Source organism: Henckelia pumila, chromosome 1, assembly GCF_033568475.1.
Source record: "Henckelia pumila isolate YLH828 chromosome 1, ASM3356847v2, whole genome shotgun sequence".
Taxonomy (NCBI): Eukaryota; Viridiplantae; Streptophyta; class Magnoliopsida; order Lamiales; family Gesneriaceae; genus Henckelia; species Henckelia pumila.
In genome coordinates this window covers 79,787,716-79,812,350 of record NC_133120.1, presented here as the reverse complement: position 1 = coordinate 79,812,350, position 24,635 = coordinate 79,787,716, and the positions used below count along the sequence as shown (strand labels likewise).

The 24,635-nt window shown below is 36.2% G+C and overlaps 2 protein-coding genes across 3 annotated transcripts; one reads left to right on the top strand and one right to left on the bottom strand.

Moving 5' to 3' along the window:
• The first annotated feature begins 5,542 nt into the window (after positions 1–5,542).
• On the top strand, positions 5,543–13,657 carry LOC140874699 (kinesin-like protein KIN-6). 2 transcript variants are annotated; one of them, XR_012148203.1, is made up of 19 exons: positions 5,543–6,079; positions 6,161–6,360; positions 6,478–6,601; positions 6,722–6,816; positions 7,504–7,639; positions 8,538–8,603; positions 8,749–8,811; positions 8,918–8,968; positions 9,042–9,124; positions 9,208–9,322; positions 9,882–9,927; positions 10,036–10,256; positions 10,352–10,594; positions 11,049–11,108; positions 11,181–11,736; positions 12,098–12,180; positions 12,364–12,445; positions 12,836–12,951; positions 13,065–13,097. XR_012148203.1 is itself a non-coding variant. In XM_073278054.1 (19 exons), exons 1-19 carry the CDS (start codon positions 5,561–5,563, stop codon positions 13,515–13,517), a joined length of 2,955 nt encoding a protein of 984 aa, XP_073134155.1. In that variant the 5' UTR covers positions 5,543–5,560; the 3' UTR covers positions 13,518–13,657. The 2 variants fall into 2 exon arrangements, 1 of the variants encoding a protein (XP_073134155.1); XM_073278054.1 differs by lacking the exon at positions 12,364–12,445 and adding an exon at positions 13,419–13,657 and having other exon boundaries at positions 13,065–13,143.
• A 289-nt stretch (positions 13,658–13,946) lies between these two features.
• On the bottom strand, positions 13,947–23,394 carry LOC140877222 (DEAD-box ATP-dependent RNA helicase 28). The gene is made up of 19 exons (XM_073280754.1): positions 23,001–23,394; positions 22,723–22,905; positions 22,552–22,620; positions 22,306–22,412; positions 21,142–21,223; positions 20,207–20,380; positions 19,577–19,725; positions 19,380–19,475; positions 18,522–18,624; positions 18,371–18,433; positions 17,525–17,586; positions 17,281–17,377; positions 16,091–16,209; positions 15,962–16,004; positions 15,655–15,756; positions 14,996–15,094; positions 14,840–14,914; positions 14,383–14,657; positions 13,947–14,295 (listed from the first exon to the last, which is right to left on the bottom strand). The coding sequence occupies exons 1-19, from the start codon at positions 23,325–23,327 to the stop codon at positions 14,280–14,282; spliced, it is 2,241 nt and encodes a 746-aa protein (XP_073136855.1). The 5' UTR covers positions 23,328–23,394; the 3' UTR covers positions 13,947–14,279.
• Positions 23,395–24,635: the final 1,241 nt, after the last annotated feature.

Here is a 24,635-nt window from a genome sequence, read left to right as displayed (position 1 = left end):
ATAACCCGGTTGGTGCCCTCGAAATACTTCACGGTTGGGTTTTGGTTGTAGAGGTGGAGCTGCTCCGTAGAAGTCAAGAGGTCCTTCAGCATCCGCACTCCCCGGCCAGAGGCCCCGGCTTGGAATATATTTTCCCTTGCACCAAAGGGACTAGATCCCTGGGCAGCCTGGTAAAAGGGGGCCAATGGGGGGAAGGAGGGAGAGGAAGGAGACACCTCTTCTGGGTCACTAAGAATGACCATTTCTGGCTCCTCTAGGGTTTTCCTCTTCCGCGTCAAAGGAGAGGAGGGACCGGCAGCAGAAGGAGCTGGCTCATTCGTCCACCCTGCCTCCACAGATTGAAATGGCAGGGGTATAGCAGAAGGTGAAGGAGCGGCGACTTTGGAGATGACAACTGCAGTGGCAGCCTCCTCACCTAGGCCTTGTTGAGCCCTGCGTTCCTCCGCTAGTTGAAGAACTCGGGCTTTTCTCGTTGCCTCTGCAGCCCTGGCTTCTTCCTTTTCCCGGGCAGCTGCCTTCTCGGCTGCCCGTTTCTGAGCAAAGGCCTGCTTCATCAGTCGAGATTTTTTTTTCTTAGGCGGGGCTGGGGATGCTGCGCAAAAATGATAAAAATCGGTACATTACAAACAGCATGTAAGAGAAGCAAATACATGGTAACAGTAAAGCATACCAGGGACTGGGGCCGACTCATCATATTCATCAATAATCCGGTCAACCGGATCAGTTACCCGGGCACCCAGAAAATTTTTTCCTCCAGGAGAGGGGCTGAAGGAAACTTCTGGTTTTCCACTAGCTCTTGGGTTCGGAGGTAGGGTTCCTCCAACTTATAATTTTTAGGGAGCTCGAGTTGAGGAGGAAGGGCCGTCAAGAATTGGGTAGGTCTGGTTCGGGCACCAGGGAGTTGAATATAAAAGAATCTTTCTTTCCATCCCTTCCACGAGGACGGGGTATCATCTAGAAACCGGGCATTCTGCCGGGCATTCAAAGAAAAAGCCATCTCCGTGAAACGGCAGGCATAATAGTAGTGAAAGATGAGAGGGGTGATGGCTAAGTTGTTCGCTTTAAAAAGAACATAAGTGGCAGCTATCATGCGGAAGGCATTGGGATGAAATTGGTTCAAGGAAACCTTGTAAAAAGAAGCAATTTTATAATAAAAGGGGTGAATAGGGAAACGAAGCCCATTCCCGAGCTGTTCCCTGAAGAAGGTATAGAACCCCTCGGGTGGCTGGTCAGCCCGGCCTAGGGGCCCTGGAATGAGAATCGAATACGCCGGAGGAATGTTACCCATAAGCCTAAGTTCCTCTATGGTTTCTGGGCGGAGGGTACTGGTAAAATGGGAGAACCAGGGACCTTCGGGGTTTGGTTTGGGCAAGGGAAGGAGAGGCCCAGACTCGGATATTTTAGCCTTACCCTTGTCCTTAGAGGGCCCGATTTTAGCCTTCTTCGGACGCGAGGAGGAGGGAGCTACTGTGGATCGAACATGGGAGGTGACAGGAGGGGGAGAATCGTGGCGTAAGGCCTCGGATTCTATATCAGAGGAGCCACGAACGTGGCCACCGGAAGTTGAAGATGTGGAATTCGACATGTTCAAAGGACAAGGAAACTTTAAGGTAAGATAGATAGAAAACTTACAGAAGAAAGCAAGCTTGCTACGCGGAGTCGCAGGAGCCGGAGAAGTTTGGTAGCAGGGAGGGAATACGTGAATAGGGAAGGTAAAGAAAAAGTGAAGGAAGGGGGTTTTGTTTTTATAGGCGAAGAGCTTTAACGCTGGCCGTAGATGAAAAGATGATCGAAGGGTAAGGATGATCTTGGGAAGTTGAACCGGGCAGCGTAATGATCACGCGGGCAGTCGAAAGGACAGGTAACGGCTTCTGACACCTGCCCGTCTTTTCAAAATTCTAGGGTTAACGTCAGCCCTACAATTTTTGGACATTACTGGACGATACACCTACAAGGCCGGGGTAGCAAACCTTTGAACAGCCAGGGGCAGGACTGTAAGTCGGGACAGCGAGTAAGACTCTAGCCCGACTATTTTTGGGCTGAGTAGTGATGCCCCGGCAAGACAGGGGAGCAGGGCCGCATATGCCCTGGGGAACAGGGGCATAAACAGTCAGGGATTATAGGGTTGTATTAAAGCAAGGGTGGCGGAACTGTAAGTCGGGACAGCGATTAAGACTCTAGCCCGACTATTTTTGGGCTGAGTAGTGATGCCCCGGCAAGACAGGGGAGCAGGGCCGCATATGCCCTGGGGAACAGGGGCATAAACAGTCAGGGATTACAGGGTTGTATTAAAGCAAGGGTGGCGGAACTGTAAGTCGGGACAGCGATTAAGACTCTAGCCCGACTATTTTTGGATGAGTAGTGATGTCCCGGTAAGCCAGGGGGCCCGGGACACGAATGACCCGGAGTGGTAGGGCTGTATTAAGGTAGCCCAGTAGCCTCAGGAGCCCGAAAAACCAGGTCTGCAGGACTTATATAAGGCCCGTGTTTTAGGGGCATGATCCCCACGATTATCACCAACCCAAGCTTTTCGGGTTCATCGTACGTGACAGGCAAACATGGGCAACTACCACACCCACGATCCAGATCGTGGCCACTACCCTGGGATTGCGGAGTGACACTCTCACTCCAAGGCCTTTAAATATCTGGTCACAGATATTGGTAGAGGTATGTTCACCTAAATTTCCAAAGCACTATATTCATTTTCTCTAAAAAAGCCCACTCTATTTCTAAGTCTAACTTAAGCATCGGAGTGGCCCCGCCAGAACTTCCTCCGGCGTCCCACTAACGTGTTTTTTATCCCCTTCTTTGGTGTGCAGTTCATCTCGATTAAGGAAGGGCAGTTCATATATCACTTTCATTAGCCCGGTCACCACGTCAGGCCCACAACACTACCCTGATAGCCCGGACCCTGGTTTTACTACCATCATCACACATTATTTCACGTAATCACGTTTAACTTCAAATTTGAAATTCAAAATTCAAATTGAAGAAACCGATTACCTTTTTTTTAACGTCATTTTCTTTCGTAAAAATTATTTGATTTGTTCATTGTTTTAGCACACGCAAATACGTGTGCATCTATCTACTAGTTAAATATAATATATACTAGTGTATTGATGCACGCGTTGCGTGCTTGTATAATATGTTTATATTAATTTGATTTATATTCAAATATGAGTAATCTTATAGTTATAAAAAGGGCTAATTGCATTCACGCCCCCCGTGAAAAGTCTAAAAGACATAAAACCCCCCGTGTAAAATTAATAGTATGTTAGACCCTATGTTTTAAAAAAATTAGCATAAAAACCCCTATGAGAGGGTATAAATGTGCCCGAGTTTGTATAACATAGGGGTGAAATGTGCTACATTTTAAAAAATTGAGGGATGCATTAGCCTATTAATATTTTTTAAGGGGTTTTATGTCTTTTAGAATTTTCACAGGGGATGTGGATGCAATTAGCCCTTGTAAAAATTATCTAGGACTAATCTGTAATTTGAAATATCGATTTTTTTAAAAAAAAAGAAAACAAGAGTGAGGGAAATTTTTGCAAAACAAAAGATGGTGTCTAAGAAAGATATATTTATAAATAAGGAGAGATTATGACAGTTTCAGACGAAGATTTTAGCCATATGGTCTTTCATGTATGAAATTTAGTAAAAAACGGGTCTTACAGGGGGCTGTATATAACATTTCAAACCTATACCAAGGGCTGTAAAATGTGAAAGAGATATATCGGTAGAGAGCAAAGCATACTCGTAATCAACAATAATCGGGTTTTTTCTACTTTTAATTTTAAAAAAAATAAAAATTTCAAAAATACTGTAAATTGAAAATAATTTCAAAACTATCGTAAAACGCTGTCGGTGGGAGCGGACGCTCGAAATTATTTTTGCCACATAGGCAGCGTCCGCTCCAACTGGAAGCGGACGCTGCCAGTTGGCCCCATGCCTTATTTATTTATTTATTTTACTTTTTATTTATTTAATTGTTTTTTTATACTTTTAAAATTTGTAAATATTGTTATAAAAAGTTTAATTATTTAATTTGTTTTTTTATAGTTTTTTTAATTTGTAAATTTTTTTTACCTCTTGAATTTCTAATTTTTTTCTTAATAATTTTTTTAACTCGTAATCAAATCGAAAATTAAAATTTGATTTTTTTGATAAAAAAATTACCATAATTTCAATAACAAATACATAATCATTTTTTATAAAAAAATTTTACAAATTAAAAAAATTATAAATAAACAAATTAAATAATTAAACTTTTTATAAAAATATTTAAAAATTTAAAAATTATAAAAAAACAATTAAATAATTAAAAAATTAAAAAAAAAAAAGAAAAGAAAAAAGGCACGGGGACCTGCAGGTGCGATTGCCTTTTTTCTTTTTTCATTTTTTACTTTTTTTTAATTATTTAATAGTTTTTATACTTTTTTAATTTGTAAATATTTTTAAAAAAATTTAATTATTTAATTTGTTTTTTTATAATTTTTTAATTTGTAAGTAAACATATTTTGATTAAATTTTTTGATTTATATTACTATTACTATTAAGTGTTGTAAATTGTTATTTATTTATTTTGTAAAAAAATCAAATCGGATTGATCGGGTTAGTTGAGTTCGAGTTCATATTTTCGAGATGATTTAGATCCAACTCGAATTTTATAAATATAACTGATAATAATTTTATTAATACGGTATTTTTTTCAAAAAAATAAAATTTTAATTTTAATTTTTGACTTGATTACCATCTAATAAGACACATTAGAAATTTAACATGTAAAAATTAAAATGATTAAATAAATTTTTAAATTTTTTTTACAAATTACATAATCATTTTTTATAAAAAAAATTTACTAATTAAAAACACTATAAAAAACAAATTAAATAATTAAACTTTTTATAAAAATATTTACAAATTTTAAAAGTATAAAAAACAATTAAATAAATAAAAAGTAAAAAAAAAAAGAAAGAAAAAATGCCGCTGCCAGTTGAAGCGGACGCTGCCTATGTGGCAGCGGACGCTGCAAAAATAATTTCGAGCGTCCGCTGCCACCGACAGCGTTTTACGGTAGTTTTGAAATTATTTTCAGTTTACAGTATTTTTAAAATTTTTATTTTTTTTAAAATTAAAAGTAAAAAAAACCCACAATAATCTGCTCCCGAAAGACATGGTCGCCAGATTTCATCCCTGGTAGGGGTTCGCCTAACCCTGCCACAACAAATACTTTCTTTAAAAAAAAATGAAATTTGGTAAAAATGAGTTTTCAGTAATTTATTTTTATAAATATATGTTTTTATATTTCATATTTGAACATAAAAAATACAGATTAATTAAAAAAAACAGAATAACGTACACAAATATTTAAAAAGCACTTGGCTGAAACGTAATGTGGGAAACTTGAAAGCGCATCAACGGTAAAAGCCCCCGACCCGACCCGTTTACTCATCCCGCTTGATTTCAATTTAAATCCCCTTTCTGAATTAAAGGCTTACTCGATTTGAATAATTCAAATCAAGCAAGTACAATCGCCGCTTCCAGTAACAGTACGAAAATGGAGATGAAATCTCCTCCGCCGTGTCCCCCCACCGTCACTGTCCGCCGCAATCCACCTCGAAAAGCACGCAACACCCCCTCTTCCGCCGTCCCCCTCCGTGAACTTTTCTCTTCACCAGCTCCTCCGACGGACGTCCCCTCATGCCCTCTTCGAGACATTCTCTCCGACGAGTCTATTGAAATTCCTGAGAAAAGTGATAATCATGAAGACCGTCGTTCGCCTAAAATCATGTCCGAAAACCTCAAAGTCTATTTAAGAATCCGACCCGTGGATATCCAGAGGCATGGTGTCCAACACAAAAGTACTACAGAGTCGAAGAACGCCTGGCCGAAAAATCCGAAGGTGAAGATTAATTCGAGACCGAAATTAAAGAAGAGTACTGAAATATGCGTACAAATAAACGATGATTTGCGTTCCGTCACTGTTTCAACTCCTCAAGCGTTGCAAGAAACTAAGAGAATCAAATCAGAGGCCTATGAAGGATTTTCTCATGTCTTCTCTTCTGAAGCGTCTCAGGTTATTAAGTATTTATTACGGTGCTATGTTAAATTTGTGCTAGTACTATTTTTTTTTTATTTTTTTAATCTTGCTTTGTAGACTGATGTGTATGAGAAAATGGTGAACCCCTTAGTTGAAGATTTTCTTAATGGGAAAAGCGGATTGCTTGTGGCCATGGGGCCTACCGGCTCTGGGAAGACTCACACAGTTTTTGGGTGTGCAAGGGAGCCTGGTATGGTGCCTCTAGCTCTTAGAAGAATCTTTAGCAAAAGTGAGAGCGGAGGGATTCCATCATCTAGGTATTGTTTTATAGAAAAATGTTTTAAATAATGAAAGAAACCGTTTGTTTGTGTAATCACTCGCGCTAAACAGCATAGTCGACAAAGTTATTAATATGTATGACGTTATGTGGGCAGGATTTTCCATCTTTCAATGTTTGAAATCTGCTCGGAAAAAGGAAAGGCTGAGAGAATGATTGATTTATTGCATGACGGGGGTGAAATGTGCATGCAACAGTCAGTTGTCAGGGGTCTCCAAGAGGTAGCTCATTTTGGACACTATCTTTGACCACTGAATGCCCATAACTATTCATACATGATTGCAGTTTTTTAAACGGGATCAAGGAGCCATAACTACAAGCAATTATTTTTGGTCATTTAGGTGGTGGTTTTTGATACTCAGCAAGCTGAGTTACTAATTGCACAAGGAATGCTAAAACGTTCAACAGCAATGACAAATTCAAATAGTCAATCGAGGTTTCTGACCTATTATTCCTAATTGTTTTCAAAATTTAATATTTTCCGGTCACGTGAAACAATAATGCCGCTGATGAACTATGCTTTGTGTTATACCATGATAGGTAGCTGATTGACTTAACTGCATATTCACTATGTTCTTATGTGCTCATCAGGTCAAATTCGTCAAAATATTTGGTTGTGTTTGCTTTTTGTCATGAATATTCATGTCAATTTCTGTTAGGTTGTGCTCATCCAATTTGGGTGTGTAAATTTTGGAGGTGCAGCTTTATTATTGAATTACGATCCATCAACTAATCTAATTTGCAAAACTACATCTTGTTAACAATCAATCAGTTTCTTCGTTGCTACACTGTTTGCGAGGTGGACATCAGATGCTATGACTATTGTGGAACTGATTTAGGCCGTAGGAATTAATAACTCCTAGATATTCTTTTCTACAATTTCATCACTGTCTTCATTATTTAATCACTACTGTCGTCGTCGATGACTTTCAGTCTTGCTTCTAGAAGTAGTGATGTATGTAATGTGCATTAGCTTGGTGCTAATTTGTTTTTGCCAACTTCTTCCAACTGTTTTTTGTTAACCCCTCACCCGATATTGTATGTTTCTATCATCAGTTTGATACAGATTGACTTTTGGTCCCCCTTTGGCTGTTCCAATTTACATTTTGACTAATTAATGTAGTCGTTCACAATGCATCATTAATATCCGATGTGATCCCAAAAAAACTATTGAGGACATTGATGGCAAATCAAGAACTGCTGTGTTATCAATAGTGGACCTTGCTGGAGCTGAGAAGGAAAAGAAGACTGGTAATCAGGTAAAAAGTTAAAGTATGTTGACGCAAATGAATGATATTTGCAGGCAGCAGGAACCAAAAATTCTGTAGCTGCATGACATTGGTAATACTTGTACCTACATTTTAAGAAATATTAACCTCGTTAGAGGGTGTTTGGCTGAGATTATAAACTCATAAAAACAGCTTATAAGTTGTTTCACACATAAACATCTTTAAGTTGTTTAAAATAAGTTCATCCTAACACTTTAACAACATATTTTTAAAATAAGACATGACAGTTTATGAACTCCTAAAACAGCTTATAAGATCTACTAGCTTATAAGTTGTTTTTAATAAATTTCGCCAAACACCCTCTTAGTTATTTGAAAATAAAACTGACAGCCATCTATTCTTAGATGTGTCAATTTTCATCTGCAACTCAACCTTTGCTGTGTGTATTAATTGAATTACGCAGGCTTCTGTTTGCAAATTCTGTTGCACTTTTATTAAGTGCAAACCATTCCTTTTGAAGCTTTTATTTCAACTGTGTTTAAATTTTAAAAATAATAGCTTAGATTTGTAAAGATTTTGTGGTCTTTACTTTTTCGTAATTAGTATTATTGCCTATTGGTGTAAGGTAAAGTTTTACTTTTGACAATTTTAATTAGTTTGAGTCCTCTTTGATCTATATTCTTTTTCACATTTTTCTCACAGGCCATAGCTACTGCATAGATTTGCCCCAGAGTATATCCCTAGAGCATTCTCACAACTGCTTTTCTTTTCTTCCAAAGATTTTATAAAATCAATGCGTATTTCTTGAAATTACATGGATAGATAGTAGTCATCTGCAAATAAATTATTTTAATCTTTAAAACATATTTGATTAAATGTTGTTCTGGTCAAATAACACATCCTCATGAACATTGTGGATGTTTTACAGGGTACCAGATTGCTAGAAAGCAATTTCATCAACAATAACTCAATGGTGTTTGGTCAGTGCTTGAGGGTAAGAGACACATAACTTTCAGTTTATTTTGCCCTCTTGATTTCTTGCATCAGACATATGAACAAACTTGTTGTCGAAGCCATGTCCTTATTTTTGGAAATGGAATCTACTATATTTGTCATTTAGTTACATTTTTTGTTTTCAGTCATTGTTGGAGCACCAGAAAAATCAAACTAAGCCACTGCAAAAGCACTACCAATACTCCTTGGTAATCTAAGTTTTAAAGTTGATCGGATATTTTGAAACAATTTGCTACCTAAATTTTCCACCTTGAGTTTACATAGTATTTTGAATCTGGTTTTATCCGTGATCAGTTAACAAGGTATTTGAGAGAGTATCTGGAAGGCAAGAAGAGGATGATGTTGGTGAGTTTACAGATCAAATGTTATTCTCTTTAAGTAATCTAAACAATTCAAATATGTTTATTTATTTCTACAGATTTTAACTGTAAAACCTGGTATAGAAGATTACCTCAGCACTTCTTTTCTGTTGAGGCAGGCATCGCCACTCACAAAGATCAAGTAGGGAGCTCTGTGAGATTATTTCCTCTTGGCCTGTAGGACAGTAAACAAATTCTTTATGAAATATTTTTATCTTTATGTAGGTTTAAAAGTCTTGTAGAGCCAGTAAATGTAACTTGCAGCAAGAGGCCAAACCAAGCATTTCCTCGAGCAGAGCAGCTTAAGAAAATGAAGATCAATAGTGATGAAGCTTATTTGGTAAATAATTTTGCAAATTTTTCAACAACTGATTGATTATTAGCAATTGTGTAATATAAGTCCTACCATGCTATTTTGCTGAAGCTAACACACTAACATGTTAGCTTAGTCTCCTTGTAATTCATAATGAAATTCAAAACTGGTTCAACCTTTTTATTTATAGACGTTGATGAATCAAGATGCAGTTTTATTGAACAATATGTTCTTGAAATACAAAATGTGTTCATTGTCATAGTTCGCAGTATATTAACTGTTATTATAATTATGATTTCTGTCACCATGACATTTGTCTCTTGAGCAGGCAAACTGTGAGCTCTTCAATATTTTCCTCTCACCGGTACTGCCAAATTTTTAAGAAGTATGAGCGGATTTACAATGTTACACATCACAGCTCCATATATATTTCTTAATATTTTACAAATTTAAGCTACTGCTGTTAAACAGACAAAGTCAAGCTTTTGTTCCAGTTAACAACGATGTAATCTGGTTTACCAATTCGGTAAACCACTATCTCCCCAATTCTTTCTGCATACTCAGTTTGAATATATCCCACTTTCAGGTTGCCGAGAGAATTGGTGAGAGAAATGTACCACTGACCACCACAGGTTGCTGAAATATATCTGTTTAATTATGATAAATTTTTTATCCTTCCATTTATATAGCTTTATCTTTTCATGTTGAACGTTCCGCATTTGGTGATAATTGATGGACAGGGATAGCTATGAAAGTTAAAAAAATTGAGATTGATGATGCAAGCTTGACAGAGATTGAGATCCTGGATGATGGATTTGCGAGTAAGGAAGTTAGTGGGAAATCATCGTCAGAGAAAGATTGTGTTACATATAAGAATGACAAAGATAGGAAGTACCAAATCCTGCAAGGATTTTCAAAAGCTTTGTGGAATGTCTTGAAACATTATAAGGAAAAACTAGAGGTAAGAACTGTTATTGGGACAAAATAATAATTGTCAGTAAACATTATTTTCATATCTTTTTATTCTATTTAATCTCTTATTCTACTTTTCAATAGGGGGTCGAAAATGAAAATTGTGACCTTCGAGATAGCTTAACCAAGGAGCAGACAAGAAACTTGGACCTTCAGAATGAACTGACACATGAAAAGATGAAACTCTCTCATCTAGAAAATGAACTGAAGCAATCGAAGTCTCATTATATGTGCCATAAACAAGCTTGTACTGATCTCGAGTTTTCAGTTTCATTGAATTATGCTTGTTCCAGTCCTTCAAAATGTGAATCAGCTTCATCTAGCGAGGTATCTAAAGACCAATTTTCTGTCCTTCGAGATCTATCATCGATTTCTTTTTTTAATATTTTTATTTTTAAAATGTACCTGTTTTTACTTTTCAAGATTTAAGGGAAGGAGACATTATGAAATATCAGATTATCGTGGGACAATCTGAATACAAAATGCCAATGGTGATTTGCATTAACGATTAGCCAAGTATCTAAGTAATGAAACACAAGCTCCTTTTCGTGGTTTCTAAATTCCTCTAATAGCTTAGTCATTGTAAAATAGATGGTTTGGTTGGTCTCTAAGTTTCAGTGCAGGTGAACCTTGAAATTGGATCTTGTTACTTGAAAGAGTTGAAGGAAACTTAAAAGAAGAAGAAAGCTGATCACTCTATGAATCACCTGTGTTCTCTACATTGTGCGCCCCTGTATGGTGTTGGTCTTACTTTTTGCATGATTATTTCGCTTTTATTCAGGTGAGAGACCCAAGTGTGACTTTTGCATCATCTGATGAAGTGGAAGAGCATCGCCGTCAGGTTTAAGATAGCAATCCATTTTGTTCGTTGTTTCGTTTCCTCCAAATAACTTATCTTTTGGCATACTGTCAGCAACTTGAAGTTCTCTCGAAGAGTATTGATGATGCAGAAGATGCAGTGGACCTGAAAGATACCGGCATGTCCGATATGTATTCCAGAACTGAGAGCCCTCCAGTAAGTAGTGATAATGCTGAAGATGACTTTAAAGCCATTGACACATTGGATATGAATTCAACAAGTGAAACCCACTGCACAAGTCATGCCCAAGATGCCGCAGGATTTAAAGACACAAGCACGGTGGATTTGTATTCCGAACCTAAAGACTTCAAAGTAAGTGCTGTTGACGTTGAAGATGGCATGATAAATACTGGCACATCAGACCTTTGTTGCACAAGTGAAACAACTAGTCTGTTGGAAAGTGTGTGCCTTCGTTCGAGTCATGAGTACGAACAAGCTGCTGAAACTTTTGTGGCAGATGCAAACAATTTGACACTTGAGAGTGATTGTGCATTAAACGGATCTTGTGTTGATGCTTCTTTGGAATGTGAAAGTAAAAATACTCCTCAAGACTATGAAAATTTAAGATATGCAAACAGAGACCAGACTCAGCTTGAAAACAGGGAAACAGGTTGGGATTTAAGCTTGTTTTATTTATCTTGATGCGTTTATAGGAAATCCCCGAAAGAGTTAATTCCCGCCAGTTGTTGCTCTATGCTGGGTGAACTTGGCCTAAGAATCATAAACGTCCAGGATAAAATCCTTACTGAGACAGTGACACATGATGAGGTCTCTAGAAAGAGACCTTGCCAATTGATCATGATGTTGAGATACACTACACATTCCACTCCTGCTAATTTATCCTTCTTTTAATTTGATTTGTTATTTACTAGTTCACTTATTAGTTTTATGATCCTATGCATTCAGTCTTATGATATTTCTAGGAAACTGCCTTCTGTTTTTGATTAAGAGCAACATATCTTCTGTTGCAGAGTTTTCAAAGGCCGAACCTCCAAAGAATGATGAAATCTGTTTTCTAGCAGAAGAAGCACAATTCAATACCGAAGAGAGCAAGGTTAGCTGATAGTTAAAGAAACTACGAAATTTCCTTATTTGATTTCGTCATCCTTTATTTATCTGCTTGAGTATCAAATTTGATGTCATGTTTAAAAACTGATCCATTCAACCCAGCAACATATATTTTTTTTAAAACTTTAGTAAGAAGTTGATAATACGGATTTGTATTTTTCTGTAACAGCCAATGCTTGTCCTTTGCTTGCCAGTGTGTGCATGGGGAATATTATCAAGATTTTCCTTCTGCTCCATTAATCGTGAGAAAGGTGTAATGATTGTAATGATATACCCTTTTCCTCTATGATGATCACTTTGTCTGAGTTTTTACTTAATGTTCACGGGCAACGCTGAAGTGTTATATTTCACCGGAACCATTTCTTGACCAAAAGTGATGAACTACAAGTTTTAACTATGGGTTGGACCATCGTATTGCTAAAATTTATCTATAATGCTGTGAAGCTGCATAAAGCTCACAAGTAGTATGGGTTGGACTATGGTATTGCTAAAATAAATTACACGTGAATGTTGCATATTCTAGTTTGCTGATTGTTTCGTAAAGTGTTTCAAGTTAAATAATGTCGTGATTTGAAAGTTATTTTGCACAAGTTTCCCTGAGAAATTTTTTTTATTATCTTTATTGCCTACTTTCCAAGCAGCTCAATCCATCAATCACTATTCTGCCTAAAGAAGGATCGGATGGAAGTAAGACTTCCGAAACTGTATCGAAGTTTGCTTCCTGCGGCAATTTTCAGCTTTCAGATAAACCAAAAAGGTTTTCCTTCGCAACTCATTTTATCTGTTAGTGTCATAATATACTGCCACATCGAACCATGATTCCATTTATCTCAAGACTTTCTTTAATAAACTACCTTTCAAATTATTCAGGAGACTCCTGCCAGCTTCATCTGTTTTGTTGAAGGACATCAGCAGATTGGAGGTCAACGACGATGAAGACAAGCCAAAGGTAAAATTTTCAAACAAGCCAAACTTCTATCTGCATCATTACTCTTTAAGTATGCCCCAAAAGCACCGATTTGTTTCAATACAAAAACTCGCCGAAGTAAAAAAAATCTTGCACAAGATAACACTTTTTCAATCCAGATTCCAGTCGTCGTCTCAGCGTTTTACAGAGTGTTTGTTATTGCTTATTTGCTTCTAAGAAGCAATCTCAATCACTCGTTAATCTCTTGGATTATTAATCCAGAAAATCTTTGAAAACATTGGAAACTATTGATGCAGGGTGCTCGAGGAGCGAAGAGGACACTAGTGGACGACAAAAATAGAACACAAGGCAGCTTGTCTCTCCTTCATTTACTTACAGCTAAACTTGACAGATGAATAATCTCGTTCGTTGGTTTTACCGTCAAAAATATTTTGCACAGGCATATGTATGAGAATCAGCTTAGTTGGATCCTTTAAATCAGTATGTAATCAAACAGGGGCACATGCAATTGCAAATGCAACATACTTGTTATTCACTACATTTGTAATATGATCATCATCAATTGCCGCTCAGCATCTTGTCATCACGTATTATTTGTATTCATCTAACATAACATATTGAAGAAATACCACAATGATTAAATTAATGTGTAATATTTTTTAACACGGTAAACTACTATAAACTAGCTCAATAAGTAGCTTAGCTTCTACTTAAAATTTTGAGACATTTTCTTTAACACAAGGGATATGATATCTTTTTTTGGATCGAAGATATAATATCTTTCGGAAGGAAGAGAAATTATATAATTTATGCATGTTTGTACTTGGGTTTTTTGTTATCGCACTCAATGAGGAAAAAAAATACTTTTACTGAATAATTCAAGTCCTCTTTTCCGGGTTTGAGAGTTCAAATTATAAGTACTTAAAGATTTACACCATCAAAAACAATATACTAAATATAATAATATATAAATTGCAAGGATAACTAAATCAAAATTGCCAGGATTCCTCATAGTGGCACCGCTGCAGATTTCACTTATCAAAACCGAGATTGGATGAACTGACCAGTTGATTCATCCCATGTTTGCATGTCCATTCCATACAGCAGTAGGGACATAGAGCTGAACGAGAACGCATCGTACAGCTAACCTTTTTAATCTATCTGCGTTTATAACTGCACACAACATTCTTGGGGTTAATAGATGGATAAATTGAGGTTGCATGATCAGAAATACAACAGGAAACACATTAAATTTCAAACCGTGATTTGCTCTTAAAAGCTGATTTCTTCCTCGCACCTCCTCCTCCCATTGCTCTTTTCTGCCTTTTCTCACTCATGTCATTTTGGAAAAGTTCCTGCATCTCTTCTGTTCTGGATTTATTCTTTTGGATAGGATGCTTCGACTTCTTATCTGTCTTTCTCGTGATCCTGCCAGCATCTACAGCCCTCTTCGCAGCTTTCACTGCTTTTGCTCGACGATAAGCCACATCAACAAGAGACATTCCATTCTTTTCTTTCTTATGTTGCTCTTCTCCCTAATCATTTTGACAATAAATATTATGAACCATTGCATAATTTGATAAACTGCATGCCATATTATATTAGCCTACAATTGGAAGGTACTGTTCGGGTATATTTTACAACACAGTAGTGTATATTTCAAATAAAATTCAGAAAAAGCAATCAAACACAAATAAGAAAAGAAGAAAATGCCTGCCTTGATTTCATCTTCATCTTCTAACGTCTCTCTAGCTGCCTCCAGTCTCCTTCGTTTCTTCCTGGGCAAATTTTTCTACAGATAATAATAGCTTAATGTAAAAAATTTTGACATCATAATTTGTTCTAAAATATATAAATGTTGTACATCAAGCACCTCACGCTCCCGCTTTCTCTTTTCCTTCATCTTCAACTCTTCTGCTTGTTCAGCACTCACCACTTCTTTGCGGTTACCTTTCTGTTTATCCAATACTTCCTAGAAAATGATTTTGCAATTGTCATCCGAATGAGTTTACAAACACAAGTAAAACGGAAGCGTTTCGATGGTAAATGCACCAAAAGCAAATTCAACTACATGGGTAAAGTAAAAGTTCAACCAACATGAACACGGTTTCTTCGAGCCGGTATAAAAAATATTTGATTCATATTTAAAATTATCGAATTCGACCCGAACTCGAGCCCAAATTAGTCTGTTAATTAGTTTGTCCTGAGCTTTAATATTTTATTAATATAATATAATTATATATTATATTTCGAGCCTTTATTTTTTAGTAGCTCGCAAACATGTTAGATTTAATCCAACTCACAAAGGTGGCATCTATCACTCTCATATTAGCAAAAAAAATTTCTGAAAAGATATGCATTGAAAACCCCAACATGATTGTCATCATAAAACATTCAGGTTAGCCCAACCCCAAGAACAGTAGACCACCTAGACTCATAAAAGTTAAATCATTTCAAATGTCTGATAATAAACAACTTCCCTAGCCTATTATATGTAAATCCTTAGAAAGCATTCAATAAAGGGGAAATTACCTTCGCTGTTTTTGCTGCAAGCTTTTTTTCCTTCTCCGTGACAAACCATGTTCTTTTCGGGCGTGCATAAATTTCATCTTTATGTGCAATCATGTTTTCAGCCTACAAAAGTGTCAAATAATAAACAAAACAATAAATGTATAAGTTGCATAGACGAAAGGAAACTGTTGCTGAAAAAAAAATGCATCTCCCATATTTTTTAACCTAGAAATGGTTTGCAAAGAAAAACTAATTATCAAGCTTTTGAGTATTTTAGCGCGAAAAAAGTTAACCGTTGAAAAGAGGAGAACATTGTAGGAAATAAAACCTTTGTTGCCTCCATTTCAGCTTTTCTTAGGGCCATCTCTTCCCTGTAGTAATCAAATGATTAAAAAAAAATTAATGCAAACCATGACGTTTTGGTACAGGAAATCAGATGGCAAGAAATGATAATTACCTTTCCTCTTGAAGAACTGAGGTCACTTGATCCTCCATTTGCTCAATTATTTCAGACCACTTCTTTATTGATTGCTCAGAAACAATTCGGCTCTTCAGCCTTGAACCAGCTCTTTTAACCTGTCACGTTATTCCGCGAAGTCTTAGAACCGAGATAATTCCAAAGCAAAAGCTTTACGCTTATACTTTACCCTCCCTCCCTTGTTTATTTTCTCTCTCTTTCAAGAGATTAAATCTTTTCACCACAAATCATCCATAACGAACTTTAAATTATGTGATCAACTATCTACTGTGATAGAATTTCACAGGATATAAACATCAGACAAGACAACTGCTTCTGGAAATCAGAAGTATTGTAGCTGTGTTTTCTGTTGGTGAAAAATTCTTGCTTCACCTGGAAGAGAAAAACAAGTCAAAGTCTCTACATTAAGTAACAACTTTTATATGCTAAGGGCCTGAGGAAATAGTCCATGTCCAATAGAAGCTCGTGCATGGTATAACCACTCAGGCATTGTCACTAGGTGCGAAGGAATTTAAGTCCATGCATTGTATAAACACTCGGGCATTTACACCAGGCGCTAGGAATTCCTTCGCATGTACAGGGACTTCCCTAGCAGGCTATTATTAACTATGAGTGTCCCAAGTAAGAGATTTACTTGGATTAACTTCCTCGCATCAAAGTTGGACTAGGCTATTGTTTCCATAGAGTTTGAGTCTAGCTCGAGTACTTTTTTGAGCCCTGATCGAGCTTTAATGCCTTAAGCTCGAGTATCCGTCAAGTACTCAAGCTCTAGAAATTAATTTTTTATTTTAAAATATTTTAATTAAATTTCCATTTTACCTTTAATTTTATAATAAACTAATAACTTTGCTATTTAATTTTTCAAACTATAGAGGGCTTTTTTCCAATAAATTTTCCAGACTCGATTGCACCCCTCTAAATTTAGACCTTAGGCTGAACCATAAATCAATCAATCATATACCATATTTTATTTAACAATCAAAATATCAACTTGACTACCTTGGATTCATGAATTCTAGGAAGCACCCACACCCCAACAGCCGGAGTTGAGAAAGAAAAAAATGTTCAAGAAACTCCCATTTGAGATATAAATTTTTTTTTAAAAACAAAAAAAATAAAAGTATAATACAATAAAATCACAACGTTAAATGGGGAAAATAGATACTTACAATAGCTTTTAAAAGAGACCTGTCGTTATCAGTTACAAAAGTAACTGCATACCCTGTCCTGCCAGCTCTAGCTGTCCGACCCACTCGATGTACGTAACTGCATAGGAGTAACTTGCTTATTTTACATGGTACAATAGGTATTTTACTAAAAGGTTGGCAATAACAAAAACTAGAAATTGGAATTTGGATACTAAAACAGAAAGAGGAAGAACATGGACTGAAATATACAAAAGCCATTATTTACCTAGTAAGGTCCCGAGGACATGCGAAATTAATAACTGTCTGAACACCGATAATATCAAGACCCTAAAAGATGAGATAGAACAAACAACGGATCAAAGCTATGTTCCCGGTAAGCTATGTAGCACCGATACTTCAAAAAAAAAAATTCCAAAGTATTGGACACGGATACGACACGTGTCGGATACGGCAAAATCCGCGTCGTTGACTTTTTTCATGTTTGACCAGTCGGATACGTTTTGGACACGGCTAGGATACGGCATGGATACGGCAAGGAAACGTTTCCGGATACGTTTTTTGGCAAAATTGCAAAAAATTAAAAGTTTCAGGGGTTAAAATGGAAAACATTAAATTTCTAAGGACTAATTAATAAATAAATAAAAGTAAATTGGGCTCAAAAGCCCTAAATTAAATAATTAATAGTCAGTTTCTGTTCTTTCTTGCTTGGATTCTTGCATCGTCGATCATCACAATTCACAACACCACTCTTTGAAGTTGCTGCCCCATCAGCCGCCTCTTGCCGGTTTCTGGAAAGATTATAAAAATATGGTTTTCTATCTCTATAATTTTATTTTTAATACTAAATTTATATATAATATTTATATATTTTTTAATAACTGTTGTATCCTAACCGTATCGTGTCTTATATTTTCAAAATTTGTGGTATTGCCGTATCCGTGTCGTATCCGATACGATACCCGTACCCGTATCCGTGTAACACAGCCGGTAAGAGATCAACCATTCAAGCAATGCAACTATCAGCCTGACAAAGATCCATCAATTTGAATTCCTGAAAAACCTAAAAATATCCCCACAATTATGCGAAATTCAACAGAAACTTTATTCTTACACGAGCAGCAACATCTGTCGCAATCAGAAAATCAACTTGCTGCTTCCTGAAAATTTCAAGCGCCTGTGCATAAAAAATGTATATCATGACACAAAAAATTGAAGGAAAATATATACAGACTTACTCCAAGATGGTGCCAAGAAGGGCTTACATCTAGACGCTGAGACTGGGTGAGGTCTCCATGAAGTTCAGCTGCTTTAAATCCAGCTAACCCAAACAAAATTTTCAATCTATGAGCAGCCTTCTTGGTTCCGCTAAAATAAAATGTAAAATCAATCAGGCATAGAATTTAGAGCAAAAAATTTTGCATGAATGTAAGACAAGCATTATGTGGAAACGACAGCTGTATGTTAGACCTCATAAAGATGAGATATGACCACCAATAAATGGAATCAACCCAATTTCAATGCATGGTAAAACTGAGCTCAAGGCTCCATGTAATGATTTCTAATTCATGCAAATACATTGGGCAAACAAGAAATTGCGGATATAATGCATGATGTCAGCCCTGCCCATGACTAACTTAAGATGCAAACTGAATATGTCCATCAACCACATGGAGAATCTAAAATCTTAGCCATCAACTAACCAGCACCAGAGATCCAGGATGTCACACATGTTTTTGCTTCGAATGCCAAGAAATGAAAAATGGCACATTTCAGTGAAATGCCAAACAGATGGCTTAACTCAAATAATTATCAATATCATCATAAATCAGCCCACGTTGAGTTTGAGGTCATTATCGAAATTCCACTCAGGGGGAAAGAAATGAAATTCCTAGGCCTAGACCATGACAATGATGGTCCCTGTAAGTTTCTTTTATCTATTTTTCCATTTGCTCAAATAGCTACAAGCAAAATTGCAGCTACCAAGCAGCGTGGCTAATGCAGCTCAAAGCAGAAACATTATAAATAATATAAAACTGAAAATGCGGGAACCAGAGACAAAATTCGAATCCATGCAGTGTAAGCGAAAATGGTAAGCAATTCAATTTGAAAGGAGCAAAAACCTGAAAATAATCACTTTTTCCGTAAAGGTCTTGGAACACAACGCAAGAACAACTGCTTCCTGATTTGCTTCACGCAATCGACGTATACGAACAACCCTGCACACAATGTCGATATGCTCCATTTTAACTTAATGCAGCAGTTTCACTTACACGATCTTGAACCATTCATGATGGATCATAACAAACCGACCACTTACTCTTCAGTTAAAGTTGTTGGCCGCTTTGTTGTTGGATCAGCTGATAAGCGCAAGGGTTTATTCAAAGAGAGTTTGATTAGATCGTCAACTTCCTCAGTCATGGTTGCTGAAAACAGCATGGTCTGTCTCCTTTTAGGACATAATCTGACCTGAATGATAGAGCAATATCAATTACCTCAAAAATTATAAAGTTAAGGATCGATGAATAAAATAGCATATTCCGAAGATTAGATTTACTGGCTAATGTTAATGTTTGTGACCCCATTAATATATAGGTGGTATTAAACAGATGCACTTGTATCTAGAGAGTTGGCTTTCCGCAAAACTACAGCAGTGAAAAAAGATGAAAATAAAATAATAGGGAATATTGTCAGATGGCATCTTTCATTAACCAAAATAATATCCACAGGAAACAAATTTCGCTCTTGAACACAGGCCGCCCCCCAGTCATTTTCAAGTAAATGGAATGATAGTTTGAATCATACGATTTCACAATTAATATCTTCAATGCAACTGGATCTTTTATGTGACGAAACTAGATTCCTAAGACATGATTCTCACATTTCACAATTAAAAAACAACATTAAGCATGCATTTTCAGACCGAGAATGAAAATGTATAATGATATACCAGTTCATGAATTTCAGCACTAAATCCAAGCTCTAGGAGCCGATCAGCTTCATCAAGTATTAAAACTGCAAGTTCATCCAGATGAACTGACATAGAGTTGCGTAGGTGATCTATCATGCGCCCTGGAGTGGCAACAACTATATCCGGCAGTGATCGTAGGGCTGTCTCTTGCACCTAATATGGTCTCAAGTCAGCATTTACCAAATACCTCAGAAATTGTTAAATAAAATAAACCTCATCATGCATTTGGCATCATAACTTTTGGTCAGATGACAAATCACACATACAAGGATAACTCATGTGCTGAAGTAGTTATTTTAAAGATAATTACACAATATAATTGTGATAATGAAGTTTTCATATTTTTCTTTGGGCTTCATATACAACCCTAGGAAATGAAAGCACTTGGCCAGATTAAAAATTAAGTGCATGGTATAAAAAATGTACTCTCAATAAATGTAAGTGCATTGTAAAATAATTATACCCTCAAATCAGATTGAAAATTATTCAGTTACCACAAATCAAATCCATGCAAAGATCTGAATAAATGTTTCTTTGTGTTTAATATCAACAACAAACAAAAAAAAAATATAGTCGCATGACTGGATATTATTAGTTGTTGGCTTGTTGCTGATAAAAACCAGATATGACCACCAGTCTTAAAACAGAGAATTAGATGACGTAGAAATTATTAATGATGCACATATAAAAAAAAACCATTTCGCTTTGAAGATAGGGTTAATAACTCTGAACTTTGCCTCTAGGGGTAACGTGGCCAATAACATTTGCTGACACTGATCCTGCTATATACATAATATGTACTGAACCTTTTTGTTAAAGCATGCTCATTTATAACTGAAACCACCTAACAAAGGAGATTTTCTGATTATGCCAGCCATAACCAAATAAAAGAGGGATGTGATTCACAATCAGACCTTTATTGAGAGACCACCAACAACCAGACAACATCTGATATCTGTCATGAACTGAGCAAGTTTCTCTATCATACTATGAACCCTGAAAAACAAAATCTAGTCAATCAAACATTGACACAAATTGGCTCAAAAAATAAATAATGAAAAACAACCAAATGAATATTAACTCGCTGAGTTAAGGAAAGCTATTATCCGACTACCCTGGCATCGAGATATCAAGAAATCATAGCATGATGCACAACAGTAATTGTTCACACATTTAAGACAACAGGAGCAACCTTTTTCAAACTTTGCACAATATTTAATGCACAGCAAGAAAAGTAAAAAAAAAAGTGCCATCATTTAAAGCAAAATAGACGCAGAAAAACCTAATTTCTAGAGCAGAATGCTTAAAAGAAAGCTCACGGTACTAATACACAATAAGTAACATTTTAGTCACTGGTTTAGAACTTTGGAGTACCAAAGTCATTGTATTGACCTTTTTAGAAGCACATAAAAAATTTGTCGCAAGCAAGCCCATCACAGTAAGCATATGTTATCAGAATACCAAAGTGATAACAGTATAACCTTCAACCACCATGCTGACATGGACTACTTAGGTCACAGAGAGCTGAAACTTTAACATCATGATGCGCTGATGATGGAAATGATCTTTATATACTTCTAAGAATGATCCACACTTAAAAGAATTTCTTTGTATTGCTTTTCTTCAAATGAGTTCAAAAATTCAAAATAACTTTCTCAGCCACCTAGTATATTCAATATATTCAGTACACTATCTTTTCAGATTAAGTGATTTTTTTTCAAGAATCTGAAATTATTTGGTGGAGACTTGAAAGTGTAAGTTTGATGAATTCATGTTCTACTGCAAATATATATTTCTGTGTGCGTGTGTCTATATATATAAATATTTATATATATATATGTACACACACACACACACACTACTGAACAGCACCTAAGAATAAATATTAAATGCACACAGGCAGTTATCTTTCTTTTGGGGCTATTTGCATATAAAGAACTATATGTAGAGAATACAACACTTATCCACCAAAACTAATGGTCAAAAATAATAAGAAAACAGAAAAGTCTGAACCCCTGTGTCGGACATTCATGGATGATGGAGCATCATAAAACAACTTCACATGAAGAATCACTTACTGAACAGCCAACTCCCTTGTCGGAGTGAGGATTAGAACCCTTATTGCTGGCCTACTCTTTGGTCGGTATACCAGCCTCTCCAAGGTTGGCAAAGAAAATGCAGCAGTCTGATAAAAATTGACAACAAAATTAGACTACCCCTAGCAACATTAAAAATGGGGGAAAATTTATCTTCGTACAGTCAGAAAATGTTTGACATCAGCAAAAGATGAATTTTTATATTTTTCATGAAATCTATAAAAATACCTTTCCAGAACCCGTAATAGCACTCCCACAAATATCTCGTCCAGTTAAAGCCAAAGGTATACAAGCAGCCTACAGTAAAGCAAAACAAAATAACCCAAGTGAACCACATAAATCATTCATCAAAATCAAATATAAACCATAATTGAACAATTGTTAAGAAAAAGTAAGAACCTGAATGGGAGTAGGCTTACTGTAGCCCAAAGCCTCACAAGCCCGAAGCAACGGCCTTGAAAGATGGAGCTCCAAAAACGAATTAGAGTGGAAACTCACACCTTCCACTGTTGCAAAAAAAGTCTTGCCGTCCTTCCCACTCTTGGTTTCCTTTTCGTCGTCCTCGTCTGGCTTATACTCCTCCTGCGCCATTAAGCCCAAAAATCAGCAAAACAAACCCACAAAAAACACTTTTACTTAAAATATAACATACAAAATGAAGAAACTATATAAACTACTTGGTGGTGAGGTTCGAGATCGGAATGTTCATCAGAGTCATAATCAATAGCTGTCCGGATAGGATGTTGTTTGAGAACTTTCGATATTTTATCGTCAATTGAAGTGGTGCTCCGCCTTGAGTGTTCGTCGACGACTGATTCAGAATATGACGAGAAGTCCCACGGTGACTGAGATTTTTTGCTTTTCGGAACTCTTTTTTCTTCCTCGAATTCCGAGTCGGGATCTGCTGCTACTCCACTTTCCCCATTATCTGATTCGGTTTCAGAGTTGTGATCGATTTCCTCATCACTTGGGGCTTCGAAGAAGAAGCTTTTGCTTCTAGCCATTGTTGGTGAAACCTCAAAGGTGGAGGGTGGTTCAGGGTCGAGGGTTTTAGAGTCAAAATTTGGACTGCCGCGACGTCGTATAACTTTCGGTCCAAAATGGGTCCAGTGTTAGGTATGAGGGTAGGGTTTTCCGTGTTCGGTTTTTCGGGTCGGGTGCTCAAAAAGCCTACCCGAACCCGGTAATCTTGGTACCCGACAAAAGGCACCAGCAAATGCAAAATTGAATTTTTTGCAAAAGGTTTGAACTAAAAGAGGAAAACTCAATCAATTAATAACTAGATTAGTGTAATTATTAATCGAGCAGGTTTGGGTGGGTACCTACCCGAACCCAACATTTTTTAAAAATTACCCGATAGATCGGGTCAAATCGGGAATTAAAAACTCGTTCTTAACATCCATCCTTAATTTTGATTATAAAATTTTCAACTTAGTAGTATGATTCAATGTTGTTCTAAAAATTATTTAAAAGCTGAAAATACTTTTTGTCTCAAGAAAAACTCTATTCTGTAAATTTCCATATTCTTTTTTTGATTACATAAATTTCAATATTGGAAATCTCAAAAAACCTAAAATCGACAATTTTTGGCTAACTTTTTAAAATACCCTTTACCTATTCAATACAAAATTAATCTGTAAGCTATTGCATATTTTTTTAAACAAAATATTTCAATTTTGCACAACATGTAATTCTAAGATGAAATTTGATGTAAGATTAGGAAGAAGAGATGATGAATCGAACATGAAATGATAGTGTTATGAATCGTATTTTTCGCATTAAATCATATTTAATTTATTTAAATGAATAAATGGGTCGGCAAATTTCGCTCGCATTCGAGGATGTTGATTGTTAAATGACATCTAAAATTCCAGGTTTTTTGTAAATATTTTTTTGGCCGTTGAAATTTTGTCTCTCACTTTTGGGCTACTCATTATATCCCTACTCAATTTATTGTGTGTAAACCTAGATAGTGAACATCAACATGCCTACAATAATTTAACTCCTATTTCAAGTCTTATAAAAAAATTTCAATCTACTTGTACAGACATTGTTCACTGAAAAAATAGCAGGTATATCAATAAATCTCTACATTTGGATGTTACTTGATGTAGTCTGATTCTAAACGGTTGTGTCTACTTCTAGACCCAACTTGCCCAAAGCCTGAGCATAAAGAAGACATTAACACTTTGTTTTGACTTTTGAGGTTCAAAAATGTACTATTCTTCCTTGTATAATAAAGTGGTGTCAACCCATCAAATTTATTTACAGAACATTCTCAACATTTGATCACCAAGCACTTGATATGAATC

Coding starts and splice junctions, on each gene's coding strand:
- LOC140877222 (XM_073280754.1), bottom strand. CDS start 23,327: ATGGCTAGAAGCAAAAGCTTCTTCTTCGAAGCCCCAAGTGATGAGGAA. Junction 22,906..23,000: donor ATCTCGAACCTCACCACCAA/GTAGTTTATATA, acceptor TTAATGGCGCAG/GAGGAGTATAAGCCAGACGA. Junction 17,378..17,524: donor TGTCCTCGGGACCTTACTAG/GTAAATAATGGC, acceptor ACTCCTATGCAG/TTACGTACATCGAGTGGGTC.
- LOC140874699 (XM_073278054.1), top strand. CDS start 5,561: ATGGAGATGAAATCTCCTCCGCCGTGTCCCCCCACCGTCACTGTCCGC. Junction 9,928..10,035: donor TGTACCACTGACCACCACAG/GTTGCTGAAATA, acceptor ATTGATGGACAG/GGATAGCTATGAAAGTTAAA. Junction 12,181..12,835: donor TCAATACCGAAGAGAGCAAG/GTTAGCTGATAG, acceptor CTTTCCAAGCAG/CTCAATCCATCAATCACTAT.